Source organism: Antechinus flavipes, chromosome 4 (genome assembly GCF_016432865.1).
Source record: "Antechinus flavipes isolate AdamAnt ecotype Samford, QLD, Australia chromosome 4, AdamAnt_v2, whole genome shotgun sequence".
Lineage (NCBI taxonomy): Eukaryota > Metazoa > Chordata > Mammalia > Dasyuromorphia > Dasyuridae > Antechinus > Antechinus flavipes.
Genome location: NC_067401.1, coordinates 204,147,306 through 204,158,095, shown reverse-complemented (window position 1 = coordinate 204,158,095; position 10,790 = coordinate 204,147,306). Strand labels below are relative to the sequence as shown.

At 40.9% G+C, this 10,790-nt stretch overlaps 1 protein-coding gene across 1 annotated transcript in view; it reads left to right on the top strand.

The window, feature by feature from the left end:
* Nucleotides 1-4,023, top strand: part of C4H6orf132 (chromosome 4 C6orf132 homolog) — a 50,451-nt gene extending 46,428 nt beyond the window's left edge. Inside the window, exon 5 of the mRNA XM_051996920.1 lies at nt 2,239-4,023. Within this exon, the coding sequence (XP_051852880.1) occupies nt 2,239-2,356 (118 nt within the window). The 3' untranslated portion in view covers nt 2,357-4,023. The remainder of the gene's footprint in view (nt 1-2,238) is intronic.
* The last annotated feature ends 6,767 nt before the right edge of the window (nt 4,024-10,790 follow it).

Genomic DNA, 10,790 nt, shown 5'->3' with positions numbered 1-10,790 from the left:
TCAATCTTTTAATCAATATTTATTAGGCACCTACTACATGCCAGGCACTGTGCTAAGATATTCTTTGCCCTTGAGGAGTTCCCCATCTAATGAAGAAAACAACACACAAATCTAAACCCACCATGAGTAAGATAAATAGGAAAAAGGTACTAGAATTAAGAGAGGTTGAGAAAGGTTTATATAGAAGATAAGATTTTATTTGGTACTTAAAGGAATCCAGGGAAGTCAGTAAGAGGAATTAAAGAGGGAGGTCCTTTCAGGCACGGGATGGCAGCTACAGAAAATATTTGGATTGGAAAGATGGAGTGTCTTGTTCTTAAAAAGAGTACGTAAAGAGGAGTAATGTATAAGAAGGCTGGAATGATAAGAAGGGGCTAGGAATCTGTGCTTCAGAAAAATCATTCTGGTGACTGAATGGAAGATGGATTGGATCAGAGAGAGATCTAAGTCAGGCAGACCCACCAGTCAGCTGTTGCAAAGATGAAGGCAGGAGATGTTACAAGCTAGAGTGACTGAATGGAAGATGGATTGGATCAGAGAGAGATCTGAGTCAGGCAGACCTACCAGTCAGCTGTTGCAAAGATGAAGGCAGGAGATGTTACAAGCTAGAGTTGTGTCAGTGTCAGAAAAGAGAAATGGGGCATATTCAAGAAATGTTGCAAAGGTGAAATCTATAAGCCTTGGCAACATTTTGAATACAGCAAGTAACAAAGTCTGACTAGTAGAGGATAGCTCCAGGGTTGTAAACCTAAAGTGTTGCTTTTTACAGTAATAGGGAAAGTAAGGGGAAGAAGGTTTAGGGGAAAGGATCCTGAAGTCTGTTTTGGACATGTTGAGTTTAAGATGTTTATTGGACATTAATTTATGAAAGATTGAAAATTAGCAGAGAGATTGGAGCAGGAAAGGTAGATTTGAGAATTGTTATCATAGAGATGGCAATTAAATCTATGGTATCAGCTAGTGAAGTATTAAGGGAAAAGAAAAAAGGACAGAACTCTTTGGGATACCTGTGATCAGAGGGTATGATATGGAAGAAGATCCAGAAAAGGAGGTGGGTAAAGATTGCTCTGATAGGTAAGAGGAGAACCAGGAGAGTGTAGTGCTCCCAAAACCTAGAGAGAAAAGAATATCAAGGAGGAGAGGTGATCAACAGTGTGAAAAAACTACAGAGAGGTCGAGGGGAACAAGGATTAAGAAAAAGCCACTGGAACTGGCAACATCAGAGAGAGTGATTTTGGAGGAATGATCACTTTAGGGCTAGGTTGTGGAATGATAAGGTTAGAGCTAGAAAGTGAAAGGAGAAACAGTTGTTGAAGATGGCTTTTTCCAAGAAGTTTAGCTTTATAGAGCACAAGAGATAGAAGTGATTTCTACCAAGTTTTTAAGATAGAAAAATCAAACGAGGGTTTTTTGAGAATGGGATAAATAGGCATGTTTGTAGGCAGTGGGAAATGACCCAGCAGACAGAGAGAAATTGAAAATAAGTGACAGTGGGGATTTCAGAGAGGGTAACATGATGGAGAGGATGAGATGGAATGGGGTCTCTAGAACAGATAGCAGGGTTAATCTTGATAAGAAGTAAGACAGGCATGAAGAGATAGAAAACATCTGATTGATGAAAAGGGGAGGTAAGGGGGAGAAAAGAAAGCTCCTGGCAAATAGCCTCAATTTTTTATATAACATCTGAGGGAAGGATTTCAGTTCTGCGGTGGGAGTAGGAGGAAGAGTGGAAGCCAAGGAAAGTTTGAGGAAGGAAAAAAAGTTTAGAAAAATCACTGTAAAGAATAGATAATTTTTTTAATGAGTGCCAGTTCATTCTTTACTTTTCCTTCCTTTCCTCTCACCTTTTCTCTTAGATTGCTTCTCCACTCACTACCCTCCCATTTCCACTCTTCTTTTTTGAAATCCCATTGCTTAAGCTAAGTTTTTGGTGGAAAACTGTAGAATTCTAGGGACTGATAATTTTTTCAACATATATTTACTCTGGGCCATCCCTGTCTATCCCTAACCCATTTTTGTGAGAAACTGTTGAAGAAGAGTGGACCCTGGCTATTGGAGCTAGGGATCTGAGACTAGAACCTGAGACTAGGCTGAAGATGCTTAAGTACTTCTCAAATTTCATTTCTCTGGTAATGATGTAGTACCATGGGCTATGTATATGTCTCTGTGTCTATCTATGTGTAAACTCATCAGACCAGTTACCTACAATGCTCTGACTGCCTCTCTTCCCAATTCCAGGTCCTCCCCGAGCAGTGCTAAATACAGCAGTCCCCTCAACACTTTTACAGTGCGACCTGGAACCCGACAGCCAATTTCCTACGTATACTCTGGAGCACATAGAAAAGCCACATCCTGAGCTCTTTGCCTACTTCAGTGGGCTGAAAGTTACCTGAGAGACATATGGACAAATGAGAAGCAGTCTTCTGGAGAGAATGAAAGGCTCTTGTTTGAATTTTGACAAAACATTGTCATTGACACTGGATTGAGGAGGGGAGGAAAGGGAAAGACCCTTAGCTAGGATCCCAAATTAGCAAAAGCCCAAGTTTCTGGCAGGATAGAATTTATGCCCCAATCCCCCCTACCCACCCCAACAAATGCAAAAAATTTTATGAAGTTTTGAAAGTTCAAACCTAAGTAGCCTGTGAGCAGACTGCAGTAGCAGGGATGCTGTCCCCTAACCCCCAGGTCTACAAAGGGCTAAAAGTCCTAATTAAAACTCCATGAGATTATTAATAAGCCCCATAAAACAGTTGGAATATCCATCTGGTTAGCTCTTAGATCTTGCTCTAAATACTTGTCACTTCTGATAGAGGGCTTGACCATGTCCCAGCAGAATTGGGAGGTTTTCACTCCCCCAAATGGAAGTGTTTTCAACCTACTCCCATCCACAGCCATCCCACTAACATGGAGGCCCAAGAAAATCAGAGTGTCTTGGACTGCTGTTTATCTTGGGTAGAGAAAGGGAAGAGGGACACTATATTTTTTCCATTTCCTTAGGCCAGGACTAGGGGAAGATGAGTTGTATTTTGAGGGGAAGGATGAAATGGGACTTGCTTTGCAATTCAAATCTAGGTCTTCTTAGCCATGATTTTGGAATCAGAAAACAAAGGAGCCAGAAGACCTGGGTTCTAAGATTTGGCTTTGGAATCATTCATGTATCCAGGCCTTCCAATGGGCTTAAAAGGAGGAATCCTCACGGATCTTGACCTATTCCCCCAACCCACCCCCTCAAAAAAAAGTTGTTCACCACACATATCACCAGGATTTTAAAATCTGTATGTAAGGGATTAAGAAGAATAAGGAAGGTAGTGTCAATGGATCATTTGTAGCTGATGAGTTTAATGTTTAACTGAGAAGTAAGAAGAGAGAAGGAGAAAGGAAGAAAAAGATTGTGTTCAGTCTATCTGGCTCAAGATAGGGACGTCTGCTTCCAAAGCAATGTCCCTTTTAAATGTCCTTTCTGGACCTAGGCTCAGGTAAGTGACTTTCCTGAATCCAGTTCAGGGCCAGAGGAGCTGCCCATCTCTGTCTCCTCTGGGTCAGAGGGTACCATTAGTGATAAAGATTGTGAATTGTGTTAATTTGTGGGTACATGCCCAATGGGAAAGTGCACAGAAGATGCTCTGAGGAAACATTTGGAAATTTGGAACATTGAAGAAAAATTGGGAAGGGAAGAGGGGAAGTGGAGGAATGGGAAGGGGAGAAGTGAAGCCTGCTAGAGAAACTAAAAGAACCCTGTATATCCCTTGCTAAGTCTAGGGGATGGTATCTGCCCATCTCCTTATAAGAAATGTACTTGATCCTACCTCCAAGCCTAGCCCTGGCTCTATGTATATGAAATTTGTGTGTATTTTCTCTATGCAATGTTTTGTAAGAGAGTCTATTAACTTATATTCTGTATTAAGGCACACACAGGAGAGGTGGGGTGTGGGCTAATTGCTGTATATTATTTAGAAAGAGCAGAGAGTGGGTTTTTCTTGGCTTTGGAAATAAACAGGCCTAGTTTGAGATTGCTGACCATGACCAGCTCTCCAGCTGTGCACTAACATTTGGAGTTATTATGATGGAGGGGGGAGGGAGGAGAAGGGAAGAGAGTGGGAGCAAAAATTGGTAGAAATTTTCTTTTTGTTCCTGGAAGTCAAGTCCTTTAATTCTTTCAACTCCAACTACCTTTCCCTCTATCCTAGGTGGTAGGTGAGAAGAGCTAGTTGAAGGCTCAGTGAGGATGATACATTTCTTACATTTAAACCTCCTAAGAAAGCTGTGATAAGGCTGGCAGCATTAGGGATTTGCACAAGTCATTTCTCACTGAGCCTTAGTTTCCTTGTCTATAAAATTCTAAAGTCCCGGGCCACTCTAAAATCCTATGACCAGAAAGAAGAGAAAGCCCTGGGCTAGAAAATATCGGAAGAAAACATTAAAGACAGAAGTGGCTGAGGCAGTGGGACGTAGGAAAAGGAGCGTTAGATTTTGGAGTATGGAGACCCAAGTTTGAATCCGGGCCAGGCCACTTATAGGCCATGTCAACTGACCTTAGACCTCATTTTTTTCATCAGATAAAGAAGCTAGACTGATCATGGGCTCTATGGATTCCTTCCAATAATTGGTGCTGGTCCTGGAGTCAAGAGGACCTAAATTCAAATCCAGCATTTGAATCACTTAATCCCAATTGCCTCCCACACAAAAAATAAAATAATAATAATTGGTGCTTTAAGGAAACAATGGAAAGCCCACAGGTGGCCAGGAGTTTTATATATCTCATCTAATCTTTACAAACAACTGGGTAAGGTAAAAGTTACTGGTATCGGTCCCATTTTATAGGTGGAGAAACTGAGACTCGGAAAGTGTGAACAGTCCACCTTCACTTGGCCAGCAGGTGTCAGGAGGGATATGGATGAAGGTCTGTCTGACCCCAAATCCTGCTCCCTAGTCTTTGTGTCAAAAAAGCCTCAAGCTAGTCACGATGAGTCTGTGACCAAGCCATTAGGCTGAGGATGTTTATGTTTCCTCTTCTTTTTTGGCAGAGGGCTGATGGTGGGGGCAGGGAAGACCACAAAGATGCTTTGGTTGTACATCAGCCTGTACTTCAGAGGGAGAAATGTGAAAATTTTCCACCACCTTAGACGGCCTCCCTTGGCCCCTTCTCCTTGAAGCTTCCTCATTCCCTTAGCCTGGTTCTCAGCAACTTTCCACCAGACCCCTGGAGCACACACCCAGTTGTGCAGAGATGCGTTCAGCTGGGACGGGTTGCACCAGTTTCTGGGTGCTCACCACCCAGCCCTAAGCGAGTCCTGGTGTATCCCGGGGCGGGGGCAGAAGTAGAAGGAAGGTTGCCCCATGCTTGGGACCCAGGCTCTCCTGACAGTATTAAATAAATAATGGATAAGCTTCCCTATTGCCCCCAAATAGAAATTTGATGGAGAAGGGGTGGGAGGGAAGGTTGTGATGGGAGAAAAGGTACCATTTTGTCTGCTTGTTGCAGTCCCCAGAAGGGTGGGGGTAGAACAGGTTGGCATAAATAGGACAGACTGACTTTACCCAGAGTTTCTGCAGTCAACTGCTACCTGTGTGGAGCCCAGCCAAGGAGCCCCAGGCCAGGGCGCTCCCAGGCCAACCCTGCCCAGGGAGGACTTGTGGACAGGTGAGTCAGCCACAGGTAGATGGAGCAGGGTGCAGAGGAGAGGGTGTTCCCACACCCCTTTGGGACTCCCCAGCGGGGCAGCTGGGCATTTCTCCCAGGGCCTACAATGCAGGGGAGGGAATCCCTAGAAATTGCCCTTTGGGAATGTACCTGGAGCTAGTCCCAGGGGCCTCCCAGGTCAACTTTCACTGTTGAACTCGGAAGCATTTTACTGGGGCCAGGCTTGCCTTGTAACAAGAATCCTCTCCCTCACCACTCCTACAATCAAGTGTCAGTACATCCACCAGCCATTTTGAGATTTGGTGGAAGCTGTAGAAGTTGGAGTAAGGTAAATAGAGAAAGAGGACAGCCTTAAACATTGAGGGATAGCAGAGAATTCCAGCCTAGCTCTCCACAGATTAAAAATCCGAATTTCCTAGAAACAACTCGTTAATTTATCCTTTTATAGTCTTTTACAATTGTTAAAGTACTTTTCCAATTCTACCATCCTTTTGGGGCAGGTATTCCTGTTTTACAGATGAAGGAAATGGTCAGAAACATTAAATGACCTTAGGTTCACTGAGCTCATGGGAACTGGAAGAGATCTCAGATATTGGTTCAATCATGTCAATTTATTAAATGAGTAAATAAAGTCCAGAGAAATGAAAATCACAGAGGTGGCAAGGAACAGAAAATTAAGTCCAGATGCAGACTCCAAATTCAGTGTACCTTCTACTACATCAATCTGCCTGATCCTGCAGAGTCAGAGGAACTAGTTTGAATTCTGGCTCTTTTACCTCAAAGTTTGAAACTGAAATCTATTTAGGATGAGCAAAGAATAAAAGAAAGGAAACAGCTGCTCCTTGCAAAGCTGATTTGTAAAGTATGGGTCAGACCCATCTATTTCCATTGGCACTTGATGCCATATTTTCCTAAATTTTCTCTAGCTATTGGGAGCTTTTTGATTGTTGGCTTGTTTTTACATTTAAAACTCAAGAGCACATTCCATCATTAGTAAAGAGGGCAGAGAGTAGGTTCCTCAAGTGGGCTCAGGAGCTGCTATTGATTCGTACTTAGGGGATATGAGTTTTAGGTGCCCCTTTTCCACAAGATTGTGTGGTGCTTGAAGAAATAAGATAGGAGGGGTTATATCTTTGGGAAAGATCAGGACTATCAAACACGATTTTCTGTACTTTCTCATTACTTCAACTATCTCAGCTTCTAAGATCAAACCTTCTCCATTCCCAAATCTTGTATCCTTTCTCTTAAAACTTCTACCTGAGACAGCAACCAGCCATCTCTAGGAATCCTGCTTCCATGAAGTTTCCTTCCTTCTCCAATATTACAAACATCTCCCTCTCCACTGGCTGCTAACAGGAAATCTTCAGGTTTCATATACAAATTAAGGATTGTTAGGATCCCTTAATGATTAACTAGCCTAGCAGCCTCTGAATGGAACTTAATTCTGGCTACTCTCATCTCAGCAAAGTAATAGACTGGCTGGACCTATTTCCAAATTTGACATTTGCCCAAGGATATAATCAATGGCAAATTACATATGGAAAAATCAGGCCCAAAGTAACTAAGTTATTTTTTCAAGGTCTCACAGATGGTTAGTAATTCTTGACTCATTTCTCATTTCTCTTTAAAAGAACTTCATTTGTTCCTGGCTTACCCTCTAATTACTGTCCTATTTCTCCTCCCTTTTGCTGAAAAATTCTGATGAATAGCTCTCTGTGTATTTCTCATATTTACCTTTTCTTCTTTCTTCTCTCCCCTTGCCTCTTATGCACACTTTATATGCACTTATTAGCTCTCTGCAATCTCTTGCCCACCATTCAGTGACCTAATCTCCCCATTTAGTAGTCTTTTCCTTTCCCATCTTTGGTTTTCATGACACTGCTCCCTTCTTGTTCAATCCCTACCCCTTCTAACTGCTCCTTCTAACTCTCCTATCCTGAGTTCTTTCTTTTCATGTTATTAATATAATCATTCCATGAAAAATTTTGATCCTCAATCTATATGACACTCTTCCTCAGAGAACTGATCCATCCTTAGCTTCAACAGTCACCTTCTATGTGGGTGATTCCCTCCACCTTCCATCCTCTTCTCATCATAGGCATAATTACATATTGCAATACATAATTACCTATTTTCATATTACAAAACATCTCCAAAACTGAACTCGGTGTACTCAATTAACAGATTGAGTGCCTACCCACTTTGTGTAGTAGAAAAGGACACGAGATGAAGTCCCAGCTGGTGTTTCTGAGCTGTGTGACTATAAGCGAGTCACTTTCCATCTTTAAATTTCACTTTTTATACCTGTAAAATGGAGAATAATGTCTAGTGATTACAGCTAGGAGCTCAGTATTAGAAAGGACTTCAAAGGTCACCTGACTCTTTACCTTGATTAGCTTCCCCAATGACAGAGCTCAGGCTCTGCTTAAAGACTCCCTGCACCTATACAACAGGACTTTAGTCAACCTTAGGAGCACTAGAAAAATGTGAGTGGCTGCAAGCTCAGCTGTCATTATTGTTCTAGAACAGAATTCTTCATGGCTTTCCTCTTCCAGCTAGAAACTACTATTGTCAAGATAATTCTTCCACATCTTTAAGCTATTAATAAAAACTACTTTAAAATGTTTTCTTTCTCAGAAAACTTGCTGTTTTTCTAATGATTTCTCTCTTAAAGATTGCCAATCACCTGAATTCATTGCTTTTTTCCTCTTTATTTTATGTCTTCCTCTCATATCTAAATAGATAAAGAGTCCAATTGATTCTTCTGTCTGTTCTGTGTCCTTTCTCCATTTCTCCTGCCATCATCCTAGTTCCAGGCTTAATCATCTCACAGAATGTCATAGCTGAAAGAGACATGAGACTCCCTCTGCTCCGGGTTCTCAATTTTGTTTGTGTTATGGATGCCTTGGGTCATCCGCTGAAGCCTAGAGACTCCTTCTCAGAGTAAGGTTTTGAATGCATAAAATAAAAATACATAACATCACTAAGCAAAGCAATTATATTCAAATGCAGTTATCAAAATATTTTTTAAAAAGCAAATTTACAGACCTCCGATTAAGAACCCCTGTATTTGATCAATTCATTTTCTTTCTCTATCCCTCCCTTTCTTTTTCTCTCTCCCTTCCCCTCCCCTTTTAATGTCTCACGTGTGTCTCTTGTATGTCTGTCGGTCTCTATTTCTCTGAGTATATCTTTTTATCTCTCTTTACTGTCTCAGACTGGGAGGCAGAAGGGTCTAAATTTCTGATTTCTTTCATTTAGAGAATTCCTTAGGTCAGGAAACTCCGCCTGCCAAAGCAGATTTTCCCGTGTTCTCCAGCTCAGTTTACCTGGGTTCACAGACAGGTTAAGTGAATTGCCTGAGGTGGTACAGTCAGTAGGAGTCACAGGTAAGACTTGACCCTAGGTTTTCCCCTGTCTATGAGGCCCACTCTCTATTCATTACACCAAACTGCCTCTTTCTTAGCCTCCCATGTTAAAAAGGAGGCAACTGAGATCTAGAAACATGAAGTAATGTGTCAAGGGACACAGAAATAACAACAATAATAATAGCTAACATTAAGAGCTGCAAAACACTTTACATATATTATCTCATTTGGCCCTTGAAAAAACCTTAGCATTCCCTTTCAGTTGGGGGAATTGAGACTGAGATAAGTTAAGTGATTTGCCCAGGGTCATACAGTTACTACTAGTCTGAAAAAGGATTTAAACTCAGGTCTTTATGACTCCAATTACAGCAAATACATTTTAGAGAATAGACTCATCTTCCTGAATTCAAATTGGGCCTCAGACACTTAGTAGCTTTGTGACCCTAAGTAAGTCACTTCACTCTGTGTGCCTCATTTTCCTCATCTGTAAAATGAACTGGAGAAGGGAATGGTAAACTACTATCTCTCCCAAGAAAACCCCAAATGGGGTCGTGAAGTATCAGACACATGATTCAACAACAATACAGTATTCACTCTGCTAAATCCAGGCTTTCTAACTCTCATTTTAAAAAGGAGGTAGTTAAGGCTCAGAGAAAGAAGTGACTTTTTCAAACATAGGGGTAATAAGTAACAGTTCATTTAAATTTTTCCTGGATTCATTCATGCTCCACTTCATATCAAACATGCAAATCGTTCACTAGCTAGTTCATCTCAGGCCAATTTTCACTAGCTCCATTTTCTATTCCTTTCTTGTCAATCCTGCATTAATAATAATTTACATTTATGGAAAGGGATAGTAGTTATGATCCTACCCTGAGTGCCAAGATGACCTGGTCTAAATTCTGACACCTATTGGCTATGAGACCCAAGAGAAGGCCTTTATTGCCACCAGGCACACTATAAATTATAGCCAGATGTTGCAGTAGATAGGCACAAGGCCTAGAGTCAGGAAAATCTGATTTCAAATCCATTCTCAGACACTTACTAACTCTTTGTCCCAAGGACAAGTCACTTGTCTGCCTCAGTTTCCTCATCTGTTAAATGAGGACAATAATACCGCTTAACTTCCAGGTTTGGTTTGAAAACAAGATAATTATAAAGTACTCTGTAAACCCTAAAGCTTTCTATAAATGCTAGTTATTATTAATCTTCCAGTCTCCCCTCTTCACTTTCCTAACTTATTTTAAGAGTTATCTCCCCTTTTATATTGTAAGCTCACCAGGACATGGATTGTCTTTTTATTAATTTTATCCCCAGCAATTAGCACAGGGCAAGGCACATCATAGGCACTAAATGTCTATTGATTAGATTGCAGAAGAGATATAAGTAGGCTTTGAGAGAAAAAATTCCTAATCTGCAACTTTGCTGCCAAAACCATATGATTTTTTTTTAATTTACCTATTTATAGATAAGGAAACTAAAATTCAGAAACATAAATTGTCTAATATTATATAATTAAGCAGAGAGAAGGAAGAGAATAAACATTTATTAAGCACCATGCTAAACATATCACTTAACCTGTTTGCTTTAGTTTCCTCAGCTATAAATTGGGTATAATAATAGCACTTAACTCCCAGGATTGTTGTGGGAATCAAATGAGAAAATAATTGCAAAGAACTTACACAATAGGCACTAAATAAAGGCCTTCTTTTCTCTTTATTAAGCCCTTTTAGGTTTCATACAGATAAACTGAAAAAATTGGCAATTTTAGAACCAACCTT